The following is a 26,094-nucleotide window of genomic DNA, read 5'->3' on the forward strand; positions in this document are numbered from 1 at the left end:
GTAAATCGATTTCTTGTGAAGTAAATCAGTGACACTTTCAAACCATTACTCTTTTATAAAATAGTAATGTAGCAATGTCCTGTTTACCTTCCCAATATAAACCTTATTGGGTCAATGATTCTGAAAAACCACCCACATCTTGGTTACAGCTACCTACCGGAATTGGAACAAGATATAGTACTGTGCTAATTAGAGTCAGAAGGGACACAAATGCAGGAACATTTCTCTGAAAATCACTTGATTTCCATTGGCTGCTGAATCTGATGTGATGCACCAGTTACCTGTTGCTGCCCAGGAATTAAATTATTAGTGTTTCTACTACACTGCTTGAGAACATCATTGAAGGAATTTACCTTTTTTGTTCCAGGAAATGGATGTGAACTGGATTAGCTATGTTGTTGGTAACTATATTAACCTTATTTTTGTAATCCGACGGTAAAGAATTGTTAGAATTGTTAGGGTTTAATTATGTACACTTGTCATTCATGATATTTGGCTCCAATTAAGTTTTGCTTTTTTATTACACCATTTAAACTTATTTTTTTAAAGTTAGACTCACTCAGATTCATAGCAACATAACCTACACTTGAAGGCCAATATAACATACTCAACCAAGGACAGAGACAGGGGCATTAAGTCACTGATAATCAATGATAATAAAAAATTGAAATAAGACATAATTGGACAAAAAGAATGAATGACACGTGGGTAAGAGAAAAAAAATGTACATAATGAAACCCTGACAATTCTACCTTTAAAGCGACAGTAAAACCAAAATAATTTCAGTGTGCTGAAACAGGAGTATCTAACTGAAAGAGGAGCACTTCTGGTTTTCTACATTGCATTATTCTAAAGAAGTTACAAAAGTTGCTGCCTATTTTCAACAAAACCATTTGAACCTTCATTACTTTAACATAGATCTTTAGGCTCCAGTAAAAGCACTTGATCACTGCTACCGTATCTTGTTAACCCTTATGTGCTAATGAGTTAAACCTTTATTGAATAAAACTGGAAACAAATGGAGCCTATGTATGTTTGCAAAAATGATTTACGTACTAGTTTTGTATTTATTTTATTTTTTCTTGTTCCTTTTCTTTCTATTTATGTTCTCCTGCATTACACTGTATCTGGTGACTGGGATCTATGAAGCAGACGAAGATTACCTGTAACGTGGTTTCTTCGTCAGATGATGAACTCCACACAGAGTGAACTCCTGGTCTCCATTTTGCTTGGGTCAGGAGAACATTATCACTTGTTCTAAATGAAACTCAGTTAGCACCTTTGGTATAAACTGAGGGTTAGGTCTACAGACGATCCTATCCTTAAAAGACTGGAAATATGGTGCATGACGACCAGGGCTTGATGTTCACCTACTCTTCTTGCTGATGTTACAGCGATTAAGGCAGCAGTGTGGAGTAGTGGTTAGGGCGCTGGACTCTTGACCGGAGGGTCGTGGGTTCAATCCCTGGTAGGGGACACTGCTGCTGTACCCTTGAGCAAGGTACTCCAGTAAAAACCCAACTGTATAAATGGGTAATTTTATGTAAAAATAATGTGATATCTTGTAACAATTGTAAGTTGCCCTGGATAAGGGCGTCTGCTAAGAAATAAATAATATTAATAATAAACACATCACACAAAATTCCATTAAACACATTTATTTATTTTTTCCTGCCAGCATCAATAATTTATGACAAAAAAAAACTAGATGAGCTGTGTTTACACTTGATTGTGGCAATATGGTTGTTTAGACTTTGGGCAGCAGCACTCAATTACAAGTGAGGCAACAATTTTCCTTCTGCCTCCCTACCCAGAATGAGGAAGGCGAGGAATTATACATATTGTAGAATGGAACCCATGCAACAGTAAAGACAAGTTAATGTGAAACATAGGAGTGCAATAAATATTTATTTTTCTGTATAACACACTGTAACAGGGCGAGCAGCCCTGTACATTGTTTTGTGTTATTTTTAGAACGAGGGTTCATCCTCCGCCCCTGTGCAAAGTATTGTTTTTGTTTATTATGATTTATTGTATTTATGTCGGCGAGCGCCGTATGTTTTATTGTATACATGACGGCGAGCGCCGTATGTTTGTTATTGTTTCGTTTATTTTTAAAACGTGTCCTGGCAGAGGCGAGATCGGTGCTCGTCCTCTGCCAGGAGTAATAATTAATAAACTCGTGCAGAAGGTGAACCATCTCCCGAATTAATTACGGGATTAATTTTGTTGCTAATTGGGAGATGGTTCACCTTAATAAAAGCCTGCAGCTCTCTAGTTCAGGGTGGGTGATAGAGACGGAGAGCGAGAGAAGGTTTATTTAAAAACGAAACTAAAGCATAGCCTACAGGAACAGTGACAGCGACTGCCCAGCCTGACCTGTATGGTTTATTTATTTTGGATTTTGTGTTCGAGATTTGTTTTTGTTTACACTTTTATTTTGCTCTGTGAGCAAGTGTTCTTTTGTTTAAATATTTATTTTATTTTTGGATTCATTAAATAAAACGGCGCCCGCGCCACTGCACAATACCTTTTTGTTGTTGTGGTCCCTTCTTCTGCCGTGACGTCAGACCCTCAGCCATTCCTGTCACACGTGGTGTCCTGCGTGGGATTGCAGCGCCTCCAGGACGCAGGCAGAAGAGGGTACTGCAGGTTTTTTCGTTTTTTTTCGTTTTTGTGTGTGGAGAAAAGGAGAGTGAAGGAGGAAGGAAGATGGGAGGAAGAAGGAGGATGAGGAGACAGCAGCCGCTGCAGCAACAACAGCAGGCACAGGAGGAGATGAGCTGGGAAGCCCTCCTCCATAGCATAAGCCAGCTGAGTTGTTGCTGCATCTGTGGGGAGCGGGGGCATTTCCCAGTTAATTGCCCCCTCCCTGAAGACTGGGATTACAGCTGCTGGAGGGGAGACAAGAGGGAGGAGTTGGTGCGTACTGCGCCTGAGTGGGAGGAGCCCGAACGTCCTGCGCCTAAAAGGGAGGAGCCCGAACGTCCTGCGCCTAAAAGGGAGGAGCCCGAACGTCCTGCGCCTAAAAGGGAGGAGCCCGAACGTCCTGCGCCTAAAAGGGGGGAGTCGGTGCGTCCACGGCCCGAGAGGGGGGAGTCGGTGCGTCCACGGCCCGAGAGGGGGGAGTCGGTGCGTCCACGGCCCGAGAGGGGGGAGTCGGTGCGTCCACGGCCCGAGAGGGGGGAGTCGGTGCGTCCACGGCCCAAGAAGGGGAAGGCCGAAGGTCCACAGCCCAGGTACCTGCCAGCAGAGGGGGAATACCTGCTGGTGCCGCCTCCATCTCCATGGGAGGACTGTGAGTCGCTCCCACCTCCGCCAGCAGAGGGAGCATACCTGCTGGTGCCGCCTCCATCTCCATGGGAGGACTGTGAGTCGCTCCCACCTCCGCCAGCAGAGGGAGCATTCCTGCTGGTTCCACCTCCACCGCCCTGGGAGGACTGTGAGTCGCTCCCACCTCCGCCAGCAGAGGGAGCATTCCTGCTGGTTCCACCTCCACCGCCGTGGGAGGACGACATGTCGCTCCCACCACCACCAGCAGAGGGAGAATACCTGCTGGTGGCACCTCCACCGCCATGGGAGGACGACGTGTCTCTCCCACCACCACCAGCAGAGGGAGAATACCTGCTGGTGCCACCTCCGTCTCCGTGGGAGGACTGTGTGTCGCTCCCACCTCCGCCACCAGAGGGAGCATACCTGCTGGTTCCACCGCCGTGGGAGAACGACGTGTCGCTCCCACCACCAGCAGAGGGAGAATACCTGCTGGTGCCACCTCCGTCTCCATGGGAGGACGACATGTCGCTCCCACCACCACCGCCAGCAGAGGGAACATGCCTGCTGGTTTCCCTGTTGCAGCCAGAAGGGGAGGCGCCCCTGCCGCCTTCGCTGCCAGAAGGGGAGGAGCCGCCTTCGCTGCCAGAAGGGGAGGAGCCGCCTTCGCTGCCAGAAGGGGAGGAGCCGCCTTCACAGCCTGAAGGGGAGGAAGCCCTGCCGCCTGGGCCGCCTGAAGGGGAGGAAGCCCTGCCGCCTGGGCCGCCTGAAGGGGAGGAAGCCCTGCCGCCTTCGCAGCCGGAAGGGGAGGAAGCCCTGCCGCCTTCGCAGCCGGAAGGGGAGGAAGCCCTGCCGCCTTCGCAGCCTGAAGGGGAGGAAGCCCTGCCGCCTTCGCAGCCTGAAGGGGAGGAAGCCCTGCCGCCTTGGCCGCCAGAAGGGGAGGAGCCCCTGCCGCCTTGGCCGCCAGAAGGGGAGGAGCCCCTGCCGCCTTGGCCGCCAGAAGAGGAGGAGCCCCTGCCGCCTTTACTGTCAAGAGGAGAGGAGCAGGAGCTGCCTCTACCTCCACCACCACCACCATTGGGAGAAGTGGAGCTCCTGCTGCCGCCTTCATGGCCAGGGGCTCCCCTCCCGCCGTCGGCATCGCCTTGGGTCGCCTGTGTCTCCCTTGCGTCTCCTAGGGTTGCTGCCGGTCCTGCGTCGCCTCCCGAGGGTCCGCTGCCGTCGCCTCCCGAGGGTCCGCTGCCGTCGCCTCCCGAGGGTCCGCTGCCGTCGCCTCCCGAGGGTCCGCTGCCGTCGCCTGGGGTCGCCAGAGATCCGGCTTCGCCTGGGATCACTACGCTATGGTCGGAGCCCCACGGAGGGGAGCTGCCGGCCATCAAGAAAGGGGGAGAGGTCAGGAGACCAGCTCCCCCAGCCGCACTTTCGCGGCCGAAGGTCATGTGGTCGGAGCCCCACGGAGGAGAGCTGCCGGCCATCAAGAAAGGGGGAGAGGTCAGGAGACCAGCTCCCCCAGCCGCACTTTCGCGGCCGGAGATAATGTGGTCGGAGCCCCACGGAGGGGAACTGCCGGCCATGAAGAAGGGGGGGGAGGTCAGGAGACCAGCTCCCCCAGCCGCACTTTCGCGGCAGGAGTTTGTGTGGCCAGAGCCCCCCGGAGGGGAACTGCTGGCCATGAAGAGGAGGGGGAAGGTCAGGAGACCAGCTCCCCCAGCCGCAATTTCGCGGCAGGACAGAGTGTGGAGGGAGCCCCGGAAGAGGGAGCTGTCGGCCACGAAGAATTGGGGGGTGCTGGAGATTCCACCATGGCCACCCCCCAGAAGTAACTTGCTTCCCCCTCTCCCAGGACATTGAGACTGAGGGGGGAGGTGGCCGTTGGGGCCATGTGTGCGTTGCACAAGGGGGGGGATATGTAACAGGGCGAGCAGCCCTGTACATTGTTTTGTGTTATTTTTAGAACGAGGGTTCATCCTCCGCCCCTGTGCAAAGTATTGTTTTTGTTTATTATGATTTATTGTATTTATGTCGGCGAGCGCCGTATGTTTTATTGTATACATGACGGCGAGCGCCGTATGTTTGTTATTGTTTAGTTTATTTTTAAAACGTGTCCTGGCAGAGGCGAGATCGGTGCTCGTCCTCTGCCAGGAGTAATAATTAATAAACTCGTGCAGAAGGTGAACCATCTCCCGAATTAATTACGGGATTAATTTTGTTGCTAATTGGGAGATGGTTCACCTTAATAAAAGCCTGCAGCTCTCTAGTTCAGGGTGGGTGATAGAGACGGAGAGCGAGAGAAGGTTTATTTAAAAACGAAACTAAAGCATAGCCTACAGGAACAGTGACAGCGACTGCCCAGCCTGACCTGTATGGTTTATTTATTTTGGATTTTGTGTTCGAGATTTGTTTTTGTTTACACTTTTATTTTGCTCTGTGAGCAAGTGTTCTTTTGTTTAAATATTTATTTTATTTTTGGATTCATTAAATAAAACGGCGCCCGCGCCACTGCACAATACCTTTTTGTTGTTGTGGTCCCTTCTTCTGCCGTGACGTCAGACCCTCAGCCATTCCTGTCACACGTGGTGTCCTGCGTGGGATTGCAGCGCCTCCAGGACGCAGGCAGAAGAGGGTACTGCAGGTTTTTTCGTTTTTTTTCGTTTTTGTGTGTGGAGAAAAGGAGAGTGAAGGAGGAAGGAAGATGGGAGGAAGAAGGAGGATGAGGAGACAGCAGCCGCTGCAGCAACAACAGCAGGCACAGGAGGAGATGAGCTGGGAAGCCCTCCTCCATAGCATAAGCCAGCTGAGTTGTTGCTGCATCTGTGGGGAGCGGGGGCATTTCCCAGTTAATTGCCCCCTCCCTGAAGACTGGGATTACAGCTGCTGGAGGGGAGACAAGAGGGAGGAGTTGGTGCGTACTGCGCCTGAGTGGGAGGAGCCCGAACGTCCTGCGCCTAAAAGGGAGGAGCCCGAACGTCCTGCGCCTAAAAGGGAGGAGCCCGAACGTCCTGCGCCTAAAAGGGAGGAGCCCGAACGTCCTGCGCCTAAAAGGGGGGAGTCGGTGCGTCCACGGCCCGAGAGGGGGGAGTCGGTGCGTCCACGGCCCGAGAGGGGGGAGTCGGTGCGTCCACGGCCCGAGAGGGGGGAGTCGGTGCGTCCACGGCCCGAGAGGGGGGAGTCGGTGCGTCCACGGCCCAAGAAGGGGAAGGCCGAAGGTCCACAGCCCAGGTACCTGCCAGCAGAGGGGGAATACCTGCTGGTGCCGCCTCCATCTCCATGGGAGGACTGTGAGTCGCTCCCACCTCCGCCAGCAGAGGGAGCATACCTGCTGGTGCCGCCTCCATCTCCATGGGAGGACTGTGAGTCGCTCCCACCTCCGCCAGCAGAGGGAGCATTCCTGCTGGTTCCACCTCCACCGCCCTGGGAGGACTGTGAGTCGCTCCCACCTCCGCCAGCAGAGGGAGCATTCCTGCTGGTTCCACCTCCACCGCCGTGGGAGGACGACATGTCGCTCCCACCACCACCAGCAGAGGGAGAATACCTGCTGGTGGCACCTCCACCGCCATGGGAGGACGACGTGTCTCTCCCACCACCACCAGCAGAGGGAGAATACCTGCTGGTGCCACCTCCGTCTCCGTGGGAGGACTGTGTGTCGCTCCCACCTCCGCCACCAGAGGGAGCATACCTGCTGGTTCCACCGCCGTGGGAGAACGACGTGTCGCTCCCACCACCAGCAGAGGGAGAATACCTGCTGGTGCCACCTCCGTCTCCATGGGAGGACGACATGTCGCTCCCACCACCACCGCCAGCAGAGGGAACATGCCTGCTGGTTTCCCTGTTGCAGCCAGAAGGGGAGGCGCCCCTGCCGCCTTCGCTGCCAGAAGGGGAGGAGCCGCCTTCGCTGCCAGAAGGGGAGGAGCCGCCTTCGCTGCCAGAAGGGGAGGAGCCGCCTTCACAGCCTGAAGGGGAGGAAGCCCTGCCGCCTGGGCCGCCTGAAGGGGAGGAAGCCCTGCCGCCTGGGCCGCCTGAAGGGGAGGAAGCCCTGCCGCCTTCGCAGCCGGAAGGGGAGGAAGCCCTGCCGCCTTCGCAGCCGGAAGGGGAGGAAGCCCTGCCGCCTTCGCAGCCTGAAGGGGAGGAAGCCCTGCCGCCTTCGCAGCCTGAAGGGGAGGAAGCCCTGCCGCCTTGGCCGCCAGAAGGGGAGGAGCCCCTGCCGCCTTGGCCGCCAGAAGGGGAGGAGCCCCTGCCGCCTTGGCCGCCAGAAGAGGAGGAGCCCCTGCCGCCTTTACTGTCAAGAGGAGAGGAGCAGGAGCTGCCTCTACCTCCACCACCACCACCATTGGGAGAAGTGGAGCTCCTGCTGCCGCCTTCATGGCCAGGGGCTCCCCTCCCGCCGTCGGCATCGCCTTGGGTCGCCTGTGTCTCCCTTGCGTCTCCTAGGGTTGCTGCCGGTCCTGCGTCGCCTCCCGAGGGTCCGCTGCCGTCGCCTCCCGAGGGTCCGCTGCCGTCGCCTCCCGAGGGTCCGCTGCCGTCGCCTCCCGAGGGTCCGCTGCCGTCGCCTGGGGTCGCCAGAGATCCGGCTTCGCCTGGGATCACTACGCTATGGTCGGAGCCCCACGGAGGGGAGCTGCCGGCCATCAAGAAAGGGGGAGAGGTCAGGAGACCAGCTCCCCCAGCCGCACTTTCGCGGCCGAAGGTCATGTGGTCGGAGCCCCACGGAGGAGAGCTGCCGGCCATCAAGAAAGGGGGAGAGGTCAGGAGACCAGCTCCCCCAGCCGCACTTTCGCGGCCGGAGATAATGTGGTCGGAGCCCCACGGAGGGGAACTGCCGGCCATGAAGAAGGGGGGGGAGGTCAGGAGACCAGCTCCCCCAGCCGCACTTTCGCGGCAGGAGTTTGTGTGGCCAGAGCCCCCCGGAGGGGAACTGCTGGCCATGAAGAGGAGGGGGAAGGTCAGGAGACCAGCTCCCCCAGCCGCAATTTCGCGGCAGGACAGAGTGTGGAGGGAGCCCCGGAAGAGGGAGCTGTCGGCCACGAAGAATTGGGGGGTGCTGGAGATTCCACCATGGCCACCCCCCAGAAGTAACTTGCTTCCCCCTCTCCCAGGACATTGAGACTGAGGGGGGAGGTGGCCGTTGGGGCCATGTGTGCGTTGCACAAGGGGGGGGATATGTAACAGGGCGAGCAGCCCTGTACATTGTTTTGTGTTATTTTTAGAACGAGGGTTCATCCTCCGCCCCTGTGCAAAGTATTGTTTTTGTTTATTATGATTTATTGTATTTATGTCGGCGAGCGCCGTATGTTTTATTGTATACATGACGGCGAGCGCCGTATGTTTGTTATTGTTTAGTTTATTTTTAAAACGTGTCCTGGCAGAGGCGAGATCGGTGCTCGTCCTCTGCCAGGAGTAATAATTAATAAACTCGTGCAGAAGGTGAACCATCTCCCGAATTAATTACGGGATTAATTTTGTTGCTAATTGGGAGATGGTTCACCTTAATAAAAGCCTGCAGCTCTCTAGTTCAGGGTGGGTGATAGAGACGGAGAGCGAGAGAAGGTTTATTTAAAAACGAAACTAAAGCATAGCCTACAGGAACAGTGACAGCGACTGCCCAGCCTGACCTGTATGGTTTATTTATTTTGGATTTTGTGTTCGAGATTTGTTTTTGTTTACACTTTTATTTTGCTCTGTGAGCAAGTGTTCTTTTGTTTAAATATTTATTTTATTTTTGGATTCATTAAATAAAACGGCGCCCGCGCCACTGCACAATACCTTTTTGTTTTTGTTGTCCCTTCTTCTGCCGTGACGTCAGACCACTCAGCCGTTCCTGCCACACACACACATATATATATATATATATATTATATATATATATATATATATATATATATATTGCATGTTACTCACAGATATTTGTTCATCTAAAAACTACTACGTTTTAGACACATTTTAAAACGCTGCAACAGCGATATTACAGTGCACAACAAACATTAACTTTAAACATGTAGGCCGCATGTTTAAACACCCCTGCTTTATGTAATAACTTCGGGGATGCTCTTACCTCGTTTGCCATGCTCTCTGAGAAGTGTGTTTATTCTTTTTAATCATTAAAAGTTAGCACAACTGAGCACTTTTCACAGCAGTCTGATTTCAAAGTACCAATTAACTCCACCCCCATGTATGAGTTGCCCGACTACTGCTTTGCATGGGATGTTTTATTTTGTTTTATTTTGTTTTTAGTACTTGTTGATGGGAAACCTACACAGCAGTTCCCAAATCTATCAGATGCTTTTGGTCGACTGCGGGACAAGATTTTGTCAGTTTTCCAAAAGGGCGCTGCAACGTTTTGTTTTAATTCGCAAAGTCGAACATTTGAACTTGGTGTGACTGTCATTTTTATCTCGGTAGCTTGTCCAATGTAGCAACAGTATCTAGGGCGTGAAAAGTGGGCGGGGCTAAAGTCGGATTTCAGATTCTGTGAATTATGATGAGAGGCACAAAACATCTGTCCAATGCTGAAACCGCTGATCAGTTTGGAAAAAAAAGAACTGAATAGAAAAGTAGTTAATAGTTTAAGAAGCACTGGTACTCGGTTAGTAGAGCTTACCTTATGAACCGTTTCGAAGCTACTTTTTAAGCTTGTTTATTACCCTCCTAAATGCAGTGTCATCAAGAACTAGTAGAGTAGGGACAAGTTCATATTTGTAACAATACAACAAACCAGCTTCCACCTTCACAGCAAACGTTCTTTAACCAGAACTCTGTTAAAACAAGTATTACTACTACTTTGGTAGACTTTGATTTGTTGATCTCCATCTTCAACCCCAGAAGATGCAGAACTTCTCAGTACTGTGGGCGTAACAATACACTAAGGTCCCTATATGATGTGATATGTGTCACGATATATGTGATGACCATGATACCTACTTGTATGATGCACAATAAAGTTACATTCTTCATTGAAGAACCATTTGATCAATGAGGCATATTATACTTTTGCTTTTGATTCACAATACATACAATTCATACATCTATTACAATACAGCACATAAAGAACATGTCATGCTTCATCGATAGACGATGAATTGTTATACCTCACTCAGTACCTGTGACAGGGTCTTCCTCGTGTCACGCGTGTGGGTAGCCGCTGTTCAAGCATACAGAGAGACAGTGGTGGTGGTGTTGAAAACGCCGGCACAGGCGCGCAGGTTTTATTCACAAACAAACAAACAGAAAACGAAAGTAAAATAAAGATGGTCATGTGACGTTACCAGCGATGGTAACGCACAGAGGACTATACAAGACTGTACAAACACTCACATAAAAACACAATACCCCAAACTATAAATCAAAGGTGCCGTGAAAACGGCAGGCCTTGCAGCAGCCCTGAACCATCTCCCGCGGATGTTTTTAACCTGACGGACACTCGATCAAGACCCGCCCACCTGCTGATTGAGGTCCAGCCCAGCCAATCACCTGCTGCCCTTCCCCTCAACCAAGCCTAGCAGGCAGCAAGTCTCAATCGAGCGTCCGTCTGTAAACAATGATTCAATTAAACAAATCAGCTCCCAAAATGACAAAATAAACCCATTCCACATACAAATTATATAACCAACACTAAATACACACGTGCAGGGCACTCGCCCTGCTACATACCTCCCTCCTTAGGATGAACCCTAAGGGTTCATCCGACAACACCATTTAATATCACTATCATTACATATACATTAGCAGACATCTTACAAAACCCACACAGTCTAAACAAAACCCCCAAAAAAATACTTTTTATATCTACTCCTCATCCCCCCAATTTTTTTTTTTTTTTTTTTTTTAATATACTATTCTAACACATATGGGCGGGTGGGAGGGAACATTAGAGCCCAGTCAGCCTCAACCAACCACCAGACAGCTAACTGGCTCCAATGTTAAATCACCACAATTATAGCTACACTTTATCATTCACTATTATTTACCATTATTAATCATTTATCAATATTCCCATCACCACAAGTATTCCTATCAATTTAACCATAATCCTTATTACTATTACCTTCACCATACACATCACTAGTTTACTATTATCATTATAATTGATCATCATTATTATCACTATTTAACTATCATCATTTAACCTTCATTTATCATTCCTATATACCATTACATCACTACAATAATCATCTCACATTTTCAATAACTAACTATCATTTATCCAATAAATCATTTAACAATAATCAACTAACATTTATAACTATTCACCGACACTTATTCTCACCCCTGGGCTTCTATGCGGGGGCGCCCATTCAACCCCGCTTACCCCCTAAACCCAGTGTCCCTTCACGGGGCTCCACTTCGAAGGATTGCCCCGCCTCCTTCTGAGACGATCTCCCACGAACGACAGGTCCTCCTTCGCTGACGCTCGGCAGGCAGTTCCTCCCGCTGGCTTCCCGGGCAGGCAGTCTCTCCGGCTCCTCCCTTGCCAGCTTCCAGGACCGGAACTCCTCCTTCTGCAGCTCTCGGGGACGGACCCTCCTTGGCCTCTCTGGCGTTCGGGATCTCTCGGCTCCATTAAGGACAGCGGCTCCATCCATCTCCTTCAGCAGCCCCTCAGGGTTACCTGCGGTCTGCCCTTGTCCCCCCCAAAAAATTTCAGGGGTTTGCTCCTCCTGTCTCTCCGTAGCCATCTAGCCTTGCTTCGGCAGGATGCAGCGGAATCCCACTTCTGACACCATATGTGACAGGGTCTTCCTCGTGTCACGCGTGTGGGTAGCCGCTGTTCAAGCATACAGAGAGACAGTGGTGGTGGTGTTGAAAACGCCGGCACAGGCGCGCAGATTTTATTCACAAACAAACAAACAGAAAACGAAAGTAAAATAAAGATGGTCATGTGACGTTACCAGCGATGGTAACGCACAGAGGACTATACAAGACTGTACAAACACTCACATAAAAACACAATACCCCAAACTATAAATCAAAGGTGCCGTGAAAACGGCAGGCCTTGCAGCAGCCCTGAACCATCTCCCGCGGATGTTTTTAACCTGACGGACACTCGATCAAGACCCGCCCACCTGCTGATTGAGGTCCAGCCCAGCCAATCACCTGCTGCCCTTCCCCTCAACCAAGCCTAGCAGGCAGCAAGTCTCAATCGAGCGTCCGTCTGTAAACAATGATTCAATTAAACAAATCAGCTCCCAAAATGACAAAATAAACCCATTCCACATACAAATTATATAACCAACACTAAATACACACGTGCAGGGCACTCGCCCTGCTACAGTACCACTTGGTATTTTTGATGGTACTAAACTGCAGAGATGCTACTGACTTTCCTGTTGCATACAGAGCATTTTGCCAAATAAGCTTACTTCTAATCAACTAACAGAAAGTACCTGAAAGGCCTATCAGCATTATAAAGAAGCAGCATGTTGTATTTGTGTTTTGTTGTTAGATCGTACTACATTTTGGTTTGATAAACAGAAGACAGCGAAAAAAGTTCTCAAAATACAAAAATAAATAGTAACTTTTCTAGTCACTCTGGTCAAAAGCTAAATATTCACTTCCAAAACAAGTGTGAACAAACAGGATTCAAGCTGCTTTTCAAATTTCTGTGATCTGTTTGGCTGGATTCAAAATGTAAGCTTTTCTTCATTTCTCCTAGCAAGTGTTTGTTGCTCATAAAAGTTTTCAATAATAGTACTTGTAAGGTTTCTGCCAGACTAACGATGTGGAGAATAATATTTCACTGAATAAGGAGTTCAGACATGTGGTTTTCCGAAAAGGCCTCCGTTTATTTGTTACCCCATCCTCACAATCGGTTACACAAGCTATGGACATATGTATAGTGTATGGGCTCCCGAGTGGCGCATCCTGTAAAAGGCGCTCCACGTGGAGTGCAAGATGCTCTCTATAGTCTGGACGTCGCGAGTTCGAGTCCAGACTGTTCCTTTCCTGACTGAGGCCGGGAGCTTCCAGGGGGCGGCGCTCAATTGGCCGAGCGCCGCCCGGGGGGAGGGAGGGTTAGGTCGGCCAGGGTGTCCTCGCCTCACCGCGCACCAGCGACCCCTGTAGTGTGGCTGGGCGTCTGTGGGCTTGCCTGTAAGCTGCCCAAGAGCTGCGTTGTCCTCTGACGCTGTAGCTCTTGGGTGGCTGCATGGTGAGTACGCTTCAGCGGACAGCGTGTGTTCGTCTTCGCCCTCCCGAGTCAGTGCAGGGGTGGTAGCGGTGAGCTGAGCCTAAAAATAATTGGCCATTCCAAATTGGAGAGAAAATAATAAAAGATAATTGGCAACGACTAAATTAAAATATATATATATATATATGCGATGAGTTCACCATCCAGTATTTAGTACCAGCTCTGAAATACACTGAGATTACATTTGCGTTTGATAAGTTTTTGATATCACTGTTAACTGCCATAATATAGGCAAATTCAGGTACAAAGCTGTTGTGTGTTACACCGATCCTCAGATGTGCTCTGCATATTCTTGCTACACTTCATTGTATGCTGTAAGGATCCTGCAATTTCAATTTTCAACTGTTTTATACCTGTACAATCTAAAGCTTTTACAAGACTCTTGACAAGGCTGATTGCAGATCTTTTTTTTGTTTAGTTGTTTTTATCCATCTAAGATTTCTCACAAAAGTGTCTTATGGCAAGAGGGAGCAGCAGAACACACACAAACAACCAGTGGTGCCAAGGGGCTGCAGTGAGAAAAACATTTATGTATAGACATTTAAAAGCATTAGAGATTTACAGCAGATTAAATATTGCCAACTACTGTAAGTGTGCGAGTCCTTCAGAAGCATTTGGGTTCATCAGCAACTAAAAATAAATGTTTATATCCTAAAATCTAAAAGTGTTTTACACTGAAGTTCAGAGATGGACAAATCCACAATCCTGCATCCAGAACGTAAGATGTCTTCGTAAAATTACCAGATGCCAGAATTCTAGGTAAGATGCTAAATCAGCTACAAACTGACAAGACCCATTACATGAGTTGCATATGCGCCTCACTCCTACCGTCATAGCTTTCTAATGAATCTAACTGATGTGCTGTAAAATACTTGTTCCAGAATAAAATGGACTATAAGCGAATCTAAAAATCTACAGTAATTGTACTAGGAGGCTATATACTGTATTGTTAAGTTCCAATACGGGTTCAAATGAGTAAACAGCCTAGATTAAAGTTGATTTCTAATCAAAGTTGACAGCACGTTGCAGTAAAACTGTCCCCTGGATTTAATTTGTTAAGCAGTCTGTTTTAAGATCTTATGATTGTAAATGCATTGATGATGTTTAATGTAAGCTTACTGGAAAACTAATACTGCAGTAGAGTAGTCTCAGCATATAGGAACACCTCCTAAGAGAACACTTCGGCTAAGAGAACAACCTTGTGGCGAAATTGATTTTTCCCCATTGTACATGCCCTGCCTAAAGGAACAGGTAATTCGCTTAAAGAACACCTTTTTGGCACCGATAGCGATTCATTCACAACTGATACAGTACTGTTTTGTATCCGCACAGCTCATCATCAAACTTAAATTCAAATGATTTATTCAATCTTTTCAAAACTGACTTGTCATCGCGAGAGTGTCTTGAGGCACACTGATTGGTTTATTCAATACTTCCAGAACCGCCATCATTTCTCATTGGCTCATTTTGTAATCTGATTTCCACAAGTGCACCTCTTCGCTACAAAATGGCATGTAAACAAACGGCAAAACGTTTGAAATTGTTCACGCTGTTGAAAAAAAACTTTAAATCAGACAAGTCACCAAGCAATTTGGTGTTTCCCGTTCTGGTGAGTTGCTTCACAATTCTGTTAAATTATTTTGTGCATGTCTTGAATATTGCTCCTGTACATGTATTCATAATTAATCTAGAGCTGCGGCTGCATTTTTTAACATGTCTAGGGGTGCTGTGTCCATTTAGTTTGACAGTTCGTTTATTAACGTTAGTTTGTCTGTTACTTTATTATGGCTTATTAACATACATTTGCCTATTGCTTTTCTCTTACTTATTCTGTACATTTCATATGTTGATGCACGTGCGTCATGACAAGTAATAAATATTTATTTACTTTTTTATTCAATATATTTTATTGTGTCTGGTAGTCAACTCAGTCTTAGAGAACACTGACTAGGAGAACTTTGCAAGCTAAATAAATACAAATTGCTTCAGTGAACTCAGCTGGACTTATCAATGCTTGTTTTATTAATAAAAAAGAAGCAATTAAAAGCTAATGACATTACTTTACGGGTCTGTGCTCCGCTGGATCATATACCAGCCTGCTCTACCCAGGTGTGGCTTGGAAACGAGGTATACAGTAAGAGTACTGGGGTGCCAGAATGTACTGGTTTGGTTTCTTAGCACAAGTCCAGCCATATTGCATATACTACCTTAGCAGGGATGGCAATAAGACTCCAATTGTATATCAGGTTGATCCATTCCTGGTTTTTATACGAGTTTAATAAGAAACTTGGGCTTGTTACCTATACACTGTGGCTAATCAAGCTCGTAGTAAAACCTGGAATATGTGAAACTGCTATGCATTAGGAGTCTTATTTCCATCCCTGCTTAGCCATTCAACTCTAGATCCGGCACCAATTTTGTTCCACTTTATGAAAGATGCTAATGCTTTGCATTTAAAAAAAGTTTCATAGTCTTCTTATTGATTCCAAGGTACCTACTACATTGTCTATTAAAACTTTACGCCGGATGCCATCTGCCAAATAACTCTGGGAAGAAGTAAATTTCAAGCAGTATTCTATAGTATAGCTGTGCTCCTGATGACAGAGCCTCAAGGCAATTTGCTGACTGCAACATTGGAGAGACGCAGTGTGCTGCTTTTGCATAATAAAACTGAGTTTGCGTGTCAAAACACCAGAGCGTCTTTCTTACATGAACATACAAGTCTTTGCATTCTGTCTCAACTGCAGTTGACGAGTACAGGAGGCTGTGTGGTCCAGTGGTTAAAGAAAAGGGCTTGTAACCAGGAGGTCCCCGGTTCAAATCCCACCTCAGCCACTGACTCATTGTGTGACCCTGAGCAAGTCACTTAACCTCCTTGTGTTCCGTCTTTCGGGTGAGACGTAATTGTAAGTGACTCTGCAGCTGATGCATAATTCACACATCCTAGTCTCTGTAAGTCGCCTTGGATAAAGGCATCTGCTAAATAAACAAATAATAATAATAGATGCCCTAACAGAATCTATATCATTTTAAACATCACTGTGGAGTGGTATCTGGTCTCATCACAAACTAACAAACTATTTACTTTGTTATTAAATTTCATAGCGTAGGTTCGTCAAAGCAAGAATCCTAGAGAACTGACTGAGATACTGTGACAAGGTTGGAGAACACTGAAAATAGAATGACATGAAGCTATGCACTTTTCTCACAATGGTTTTTTCCTGTTATTCTAATTAGCCCACAGGTTTGTTTTAATTTGTCCTCTAATTTGTGCACAGTATATTACTGTAGTTGTGTGTGTGTGTGTGTGTGTGTGTGTGTGTGTGTGTGTGTGTATATATATATATGTATATATATAGTGGATCTCAAAAGTATTCACCCCCCTTGGACTTCCACATTTTATTGTGTTACAACGGAATCAAAATGGATTTAAAGAGTTTTTGCCACTGATCAACACAAAAAAAGTCCATAATGTCAAAGTGAAAAATAAAATCTACAAACTGTTCTAAATTAATTACAAATATAAAACAGAAAATAATTGATTGCATAAGTATTCAGTCCCTTTGCTATGACACATTTACCTTTTACACCAAGATTCGTCTTACCTCTAATGAAAATAAGCAGAAACAAGTTTGAAGTTTTAGAAGCACTGGACAGATGAAGCTGGCAATAAAGACCTGCTGCAGAGCAGTCTGTGGAATTCCATGTTTTGCTGTGTCCTTAATTAGACAAAGTTTGACTTTATAAAAGCATACAACAGAAATCAACCACTCACAGTGAAGTATTTGCCAAAGTTTCTGTACACCTTATCCTATGTACAGATGTGATCATGGTCATAGAACACTGCACCTAATTCCAATGTTTAAAAAACAAAAAATACGTACCACATACCTGGTACCGTTCATAAAATCAATCTTCCTATTAACTTTAAATTGATGAATTTGACACTAGTTTCTCAGAAGAAAATAAGTACTAATAAGTACATTTCACTACCTCAGGGAAGAGTTCCTTTCCAGTGAAGTACAGTTTCATTTATTTACACAGAGGCTTTAACAGTATAAATATGTGTGGTTCTGGGCACTGAAAAATGGTCAATTACATATTCATTTTCCAATAGTCATTTTTACCCATCAAATATTACAGCAGGTATGACAGCTACTTTGTTGTGCATTTTATCCCTGCTTTGGACTGCACTCAGTCATGAGCCTCATAGCTAACCTCTATTATTCAGGTGATCAGGAGTTTGAGCAATCGGGCCAGTTTGCTCTCTAAGAAGAGCCAGAATAATCTCACTTTAACAATCACACACGGGCAAGATTAATGTCAAAGAAAAAAAAAACAAGTGGAAAACTGGAAAACGCATTGACACTGTCACACTAATACACACACATAGTATACAGTACTTTACAGAAATAACATGTTCTTTTCAACAGCAATTGGTGAAAAAAGTCATTTTCTGAACTGTTCATTGACAGCAAGTGCCTGAGTGTAGTATGCATACCTTACACCACCCTTTAGGTTTCTTCATGAGCTGCATGTTATGTTGGATTTCCTGGCCTGTGCAGTGATTGTGTACCGTAGACACAAGGCTAGTGTTTTGGGGTCTGTTACTGCATGTGGCATTCATGACCAGCAGCAAATGTGCTCTTCAATAACTAGGGCTAAGGAGAAGAGTACAGACTTTGCATTTTAACCAAGTTATGCAGCTTTAATGAACCATTGTGGGTGGCTGAATACCTCCTTGATAAAAATGCAGCAACACACAGGAAAATATGCTTATTCAAAAGTTTGCTCATACTTGAGTTCAGTCACAGACCGCGTTTGATGACCAAACAGCATTTTTAAATTCTTATTAACTTAAAATGTGCATTTGGTTTAAAGTTACTGCAGTATTTCCACAGGTCCCCCAATAAGGCCTTTCAGACCTCTTTCAAAGATAACCAAAGGCCAGTTAACATGCAGACTAATTAAGGCTTTAACATGGGTGTTAATGTTTAACCACCCACAAGTCCAAAAGTAAAAAGAAAAAAAATAAAGCTACATTAATATCCAGAAAGAGCACACACAGAGCACACGATGTTGCTACTGTATGCCTAAAACTAAAATAAAAAGGTGGGAGAAATAGCAGAGCATGTGGATTACTTCTTGAAACAGGAATGTCTTTTCTGGTACAGAACGCGGCTGGGAAAACAAGGAGTTTCAAGCGGTGAGAAGCACAATCAAAAGTATAGAGGCCCCTTGTCCTGAACCAGTTGCCACATACTGTACACAAGACATGGCAATTCAAGCAGTACTGAATACTATAGCTAATATGCTCTGCATCTACAAAATCATTTTGCATAGGCTCTCATTCAAACCAAAGGTTGAACAGAATCATAGCACCACAATTGTTTTGCTGTTCAATTTAGCAGAAGAAAATTCAAACAAGCACAGAGATGACAACTGATTCCATAAGAATATCCCCATCTAAAAGTACAAGCACTAAAGAGCGGATTGAAACACTCCAGAATCAATGTTTGTCAATTCTCAGCATACACAGGTCTGAGACTCTGTTTAGTAGAGCACCCTGAGGCAAGCTCAGGAGACAGAAACACATTTTAAGTCCCACACCCCATGGGCAGGGCTCAACATTAACGGCAGCCATGTGGCAATCGCTGTGGGTATCCTTCTCAATTGTCTCAATGCCCCTCAAAATGTATGTCTATTCACGGCCATTATGGCCGCTGTGCCCTTTCAGCTACAGCAACTAGAGAGACACCTGTATTGGGGTCCAAACAATAACATAGTTTGCATGGTTAAGTCGCACCAATTCCATACACACTTCTGTCAAAATTTATAAATGCTCTACGACTTTAGCCTGTAAAGGAAAAAAAAAAGCCAGCATATCACATGTTTTAAAATAAAGCACGAGAGGGACGATAACAATCTGATCGAAAACAAATGCCACAAAGTCCAGAGGTGCTGTATTAACACCAGGTTCATGCAGCAGTTGTGATGGTGACCAAACATGTGCGAGTACTGTTAGCTTAAAATGAAACGTTACATTCAAGAACTTTAGAACAAAAAATAAAAATACACTTAAGGTTTATGTGTTGCACACGTGCCATTGATAAAATGCCCTGAAAATGTAATAGAAATAAAGAAAATAACTATAATGAAAGGCTGAACCTAAGCAAAAGGTAAATAATTTAATAAAACAACTCCAATAATGAAATCAAGCCACTCAAATCGTAAGGTGCCTAAATAAAGTTTTGAGTTAACACAAACAGATTTTTTTTAGTGGCTTGATTTTTTGATTTTTTAGTAGCCACATCTATCCCAGATAAGACGTTACCATATTGAAAAACAGTAATAAATGTAGCGTGGAGTTTGTACTAAAGCAATCAGCTGCTACAGGGAAAACAGTTTATTTCTCAAACTGACCATTTTAAGAACAGTGACAGTAGAACACATATAAATACTTGGGACTGTAATTAGGAAGTGTACTCCTAAGGAGAAAAAAAACCATTTAGGGAATTAAAAATAAAATGTACTCCAGCTTACTTGATTGCAGTAGAAAGAGACTTCCATTCACTAAACGTAGCTTTCAGATTGCAGTAATGAAACAGAATTGTTTGGAAATATCTGAAATATATTATATTGTGTTTACTGTGTATTTAATATCGTAAATAACAGTAGGAAATCACTGAAACAATACATGGTTACAAGTACAGTAAAAAATATAAGAGCTGGCTGTGTTACATGCTCTCTGATCAGGCATCCACTAACTAACACTAAGCATGCGAGCTGCAGCATGCTATTCCCTATAACTATACACAATTAGAGGTGCCATCACCATCCATACACAACACAAAATCTCTCAGCTATAATATGCTGTGTTCATTGCAGTCAGCTGCTGCACAGATTACCTAGTCAACAGAATGAGACAACAAACAAGTGAGTACTAACATAAGTCACTGTTTTAGTATCACTTTAGTGTCTTAACAAGTTCTTGTATTTTAAGCAGTTGAATATGGTACTGTAGCAACCAACTTGCTCCTAAAGTGGCACCCACCAATTGGATCTGGAGTCCTGGCTAGGTTGCTGGTTGTTGACATGGCTGTGGCCAATAATTCGCTTTGTAAATGAATCCAAAGCAAGATTACACAACATCCTACACTTTGGCCTTGACTTAAGTTTAGTGGCCTTGGGTTATTTATTTACAAATTTATTCAACTGGTCATTTTGGCCTTGCTCTTTTTGTTACCAATTTAGAGCCCTGCCTGGGTATTGTAAGACTGTAGAGTTAACTTGATGCAACACTATTGTAAAAGAAAACTTAAAACCTGAAAAAAACTAAATATGGTTCTATCCAAATATGAAATGTAAAAATACCAAAGAAAGTGTTTTTTTTCAATGAAATCTGGTAAAGGTAGTGGAAAATGTCTGTAGGTTTTTTTTTTTCCAGCAACAACCTCAAACTCTAGAACAGGCACACGGAGACAAACAAGCAATTTAAGCAATTGTTTCTTGGCAACTCAAATCAAACAATAAATATTGACCTTGTGTCACTAACTGACAACTTGAGTTAAGTTAGCCAGCATGGACTGTGGGAGAAAACCCATGTAAACACAGGGAGAACATGCAAACTCCACAGACAGACCCGAGGCCGGAATCAAACCCAGGACCCTGGAGCTGTGAGGCAGCAGCGCTAACCACCATACCTCCGTGCCGTCCTTACAGTAGGTGTACATAATAAATTCAATTTTTGTTTATTGATTTTTTTGGAACGTAATCAAACCTTTTTAAAGAAAAGGAACCGATCAGCTGAGTACCTTGACTTGTTAATCCAGGTACTTTCCTTTTTAACACTAGAACCGCCACAGTAGCCATTTTGACGGTTTTCACTTTTAAAATTTAAATGACTCTGCGTGTGTTAAAGACCTTGACTTTTCTTGACTTTTCCTAAATACATGTATTAAATATACTGACTGCGTTTGAACGTCAGAATCGCAAAAATAAAAAAAAGACGGTTTGTTACAATGCATGCTTTTATTGTTAATATAACCTACAATACACTTTTTTTATATGTACACAAGCCAGTTTGTTATCTGTACCTCCACTGAGTTTACAGCAGTATGTATTTGAATAGAATATTGCTCTTGACGTCTAGATATGTGTTATCCAAATCTATTGTAATCCTCTCAATTCTTTGGAGAACTGCCGTCTGGCTGTCTACGTGAGCATATATAGTCTGCTGTCTTATAATATTACAAAGTTTTTTTCGAGAAATCTTGATATTTTTGCGTTTTGATTTGAGAGCAACTACAGATATATTTGCCTTGGCATCAGAAATTTGGAACAACTTCATTGAAAACAGCATTGCCTGTTTCAAGCTAAACATAAAACATTACATGGACAAGAAGCTGTTTCCGATAAAAGCACAGTGTCGCTGGACAAACAAACTTGTCAAATTTGGGATCACGTTTTGGCTGGCAGCGGACCCTACCCCTACCTGTGCAAAGATGAAACTCACCCAACTGGTCAGAGACTGGGTGACAATGTGTTAGGCTGATGTAACCGTGCTTAGGAAAAGAGATTGATACCAATATATATATATTTTTTTATTTCACTGTAATTAGCAAAACAGTAGAAAAAAAAAACAGCCTGGTTGCAACAGTAAACAAAGAAGAAGAGCGTTTCCACCATCTGTGTAAAACTTAGTACTCAGTGAAAGCAATCACCGGTGTCCAGTTGCTGTATTTTACAATGTACTGGACATGGCAGCCATCAATTCCTTCGTTTTGTACAATGAATGCACCGGGGGAAATATCAGTAGGAGAGATCTCTTATGATGCTAGCCACGGAGCTTTGGCAGAAACATTTTGATCAGAAAACTGCAAAGTGGCAGGGAAACGCAGCTCAACCTGGATACAGTGCGCACACGCAACAGAAAACAATGCCAGGTAACAAATGCAGTAAAAATAAAACTTCTGATATCTGTGGCCAGTGTGAAAGAACAGTATGTGGTAAATGCACACAAGTTGATAAGCATTAAATCTGTATGGATTGTGCTAATATGGGGGCTACTTTGAAGTATGTTTCCCTGAATGTGCATTCCCATTACACAATGGAAACTGAGTTATTTTCTTTATGTTATTTTTTATAAATAATTTTCAATTTTACAATTGTGTATGTAGGCCTACATATAACCAGTTTACAGCTGGTTACACAATATTTTCTTTTGAAATGTTTATTTTATTAGTTTTTCATTTTTTTTACATCATGCATTATTTTCGAAAATAAAGACTTGTGTTTATTTTTTAATTTACATACGGTGTTTCTGCTATGCAAATGTTAGCTATGATGTTCATAAATAAAACTTTTGAGTTGTATCTGATCGTTTGTGTTTCATTTTCACATCGAAGCTGTTTAAAATGTACCCGTCAAAATGACTACTGCTGGCAGTTTTAGTGTTAGTGTTTTTTTTTAAATCAATCATAGCTTATGTGAGCGGCTTCATCTTTTTACAGTTGCCAGTTGTCTGGGAAAGAGAAAGTGAAGCACAGGGAGGTGGCTGACACACCCCTGGCCACACTGGCTCACTAATACACCCTTCAGGGTAAACTTGAATTGTACAACTCCAGAGATCCCTTCAGGCACAAGGAGACTGGCGATAACATTTCTACTGGCACATCCTGTAAAAAACCAACAACACACGATGAAATTCATCACAATTTTGTTTGCCTGGACCACTGTAAAATAAAACATTCCAGATTCTTTAAAAAATTACAGTTCAGCAAGATCCTGCAAAATCTCAAAGTTTTTTCATCCATATTTGATATCAATTTCCACCTACAAAACACATATTCTAAAATCTCACCCATTCACCATGTTTACCTCCACTTTAAATGGATTCTTTTAGGTTCTATTTATTAACTCCTGTTAATCTACCACAATTTTGGTTTAGGAAATACCAAGAACAGCATAACAGGGCAGCAGTGTGGAGTAGTAGTTAGGGCTGTGGACTCTTGACCGGAGGGTTGTGGGTTCAATCCCCAGTGGGGGACACTGCTGTTGTACCCTTGAGCAAGGTACTTTACCTAGATTGCTTCAGTAAAAACCCAACTGTATAAATGGGTAATTGTATGTAAAAACAATGTGATATCTTGTAACAATTGTAAGTCGCCCTGGATAAGGGCGTCTGCTAAGAAATAAATAATAATAATAATAACAATGGTAATTTGCTTATTAAGTCTGTTCAGACAAGAAAGTGTATATCTGGTTGCACAACAGGTCTGCATGCCTCACCTAAATGCTGCACAACTGCAATTTAAAAAGCACAACAAATTGCTACAAACCACCAGGCAAATCTTTCCTCTGGCACAATGTAGACTATTAGATCTGTGCAATCAAGGGCCAAGTAGGATCATGAGAAGTCCAATGAAACGAGAAATAGATAAATGAACTGTGTGTTGAGGCAACATCGCAGAGAAAATGAAACTCAGATAACTACATTACACCATTCCCACAAATATTAACAACACCCTACACAAACAGACATAATATAGAAACCTTAAGATAAGTGCTTTTTAATTCAAATACATTAATATGTCGTTCATTTATCTGAGTTCATATGTAAAACTGAATTATTCTTAAAATGTTTTGTAAAAATGGTTTAAAAAAAGGTATAGGAGACTGATGGTTTAACAAGCACCCTATTAGCACTAGATGTATAAAGTTAAACTACATAAGGAATGCCAAAATGTGTGATAATCGCGGACTGTGAAACCAGCCCTCAATTATTCTAGGGCCTCTCCTGCATGCATTTAGGACGGAATGGTTTACTGTAACAGTAAACTCAGGCAGACGGAAACTTTACACAGCTGGACGTTTGTAATTCCCGGAGCGTGATTATTTAGAATCAGCACATTTTAAATCAGTCAAAATAACCACAACCCCTTTTTTAAAACTTAAAAGGGTTATTATTTTTTTGATCTGCAGGTTACTGCTAGGGACTATGTTAACTTAGGTTTAAGTTTCAAAAACGTGTTCGTTTGATTTTCATTGACATGTTGAGGAAGTGACCGATTTATTTGATTGCCAAGTCTGTAACTCTGGGTGTGTGGCAGGCGTATATCCTCGCCTTAAAACCAGGGACAGAAGTAAGATTCCAGAAACAGTTGCAGAGTTCAAGTTAGCTATAACATTTTATACGTAACTTGTACTCTGCAACTGTTTAAAAGCTGAAAACAATTACAAAGGTCTAATTAAGCAAATTATCAATTTAGTTAAGGGTCTAGTTAAGTAATTGTGAGCCCAGTTGGAATGAAAACCAGCAGACACAGGGGGTCCCTAGGACCAGAGTCGGGAACCACGGTCTTTAAGCATTTGACGTACATTTTTATAATGACCAAATCTTTCATAGCCTGTGTTTAATATTTTACAATATAAATAGTTCAGTATATTACCGGACGCCATGAAAAAGGAGAATGCATAAATAAGTGGCAAATATTTAAATATTTAAAAATAGATCGTTATACCAGATTTGACGGTTGGTCAAACTTTGTTTAAGGTGAGTAAGTTTAGCTGTCTAGGAAATTTAAGTTAACCCTAATTATGTATGCACACACCAACCCAATTTTAAATACCAGCAAGCCCCTCATATTTGAGAAACACTGACTAACAGTGCTGTTCACTGTGGTTAGCAGTAACGCAGTAATTAAAAACACTTACCAGTAAACAATCTGTATTGACTTCAGATTTAGGATCCTTTAGCATGGCATCGATTTTTTCAAACCGATCCTCCAAACTTTCTCCCGCAGACATGTTTTCTGTCAACTTCTAGTCCGCAGTATATATTAAAAAAAAAAAAAAAAACACGACTTCCTATGTGGTTGACTAGCAGTTAACAGTCGACCTCTGTAATAAAAATTTAAAAAATCATATACCCAAGCACTTTATCCAACAGTTTTTCAGTGCAACCTTTACAATACCCTGAATAATCAGATGCCACATCTTAAGAAAAGTACCAGTCCACCTTGATGTTGGTCCTCTCCCCTGAGCTAGTTTGACTGACAACCTCAGGTACAAACACAAATCTAAATGCAAGCGTCTTCGCTCCTTTCAGAGTTAATTAAGAAACCCGACCCACGCACATATGTATTATAAAAATATTATTCAAAAGTTACATTGCGTAGTCCCTTAAAATAAATGTTACAGTTTTTCGGGCCTCTTTCTGGGTTGATAGGCCTTCTGTGGAGAGAAAAAAAAACGCCAAGAGTCTGACAGCTGCAAAAAGTAGAACTGGCCAAAAAAAAAAAAAAACTTCTGCTGCAAAATTTGGATCAGTTAAAAACACAGCCCCCGATTAAACCTCTCGATTGGTTTTGCCAGCAACGATCAGTCGTCATATTCCGGGTCTGAGGTGTGTAAAAATTGGAAGCGTGTTTGTTCCTAAAGGTTTTGAGAGGGGGAAATCAGATTTAAATCGATTTATTTTTCGAAACGTACAAAATGCCACAATTTTTCCGCCTGCCAGACAAACATGTCCGCCTTCCTGTTCAAACAACCGTAGGCAAACCTACGACCTGCGCGCACTGCGCAGGCGCATACCTACTGCAACAGGCACCACATAATGATAATGTGAGCGTGACAGTACGTGG

General features: G+C 44.2%; 1 protein-coding gene across 1 annotated transcript in view; it reads right to left on the reverse strand.

Moving 5' to 3' along the window:
• Positions 1–26,094, reverse strand: part of rock1 (Rho-associated, coiled-coil containing protein kinase 1) — an 85,059-nt gene extending 58,965 nt beyond the window's left edge. The window contains exon 1 of the mRNA XM_033993260.3: positions 25,166–26,094. Within this exon, the coding sequence (XP_033849151.1) occupies positions 25,166–25,258 (93 nt within the window). The 5' untranslated portion in view covers positions 25,259–26,094. The remainder of the gene's footprint in view (positions 1–25,165) is intronic.

The sequence above is a fragment of the Acipenser ruthenus genome, chromosome 3 (assembly GCF_902713425.1).
Source record: "Acipenser ruthenus chromosome 3, fAciRut3.2 maternal haplotype, whole genome shotgun sequence".
NCBI classification, from domain to species: domain Eukaryota; kingdom Metazoa; phylum Chordata; class Actinopteri; order Acipenseriformes; family Acipenseridae; genus Acipenser; species Acipenser ruthenus.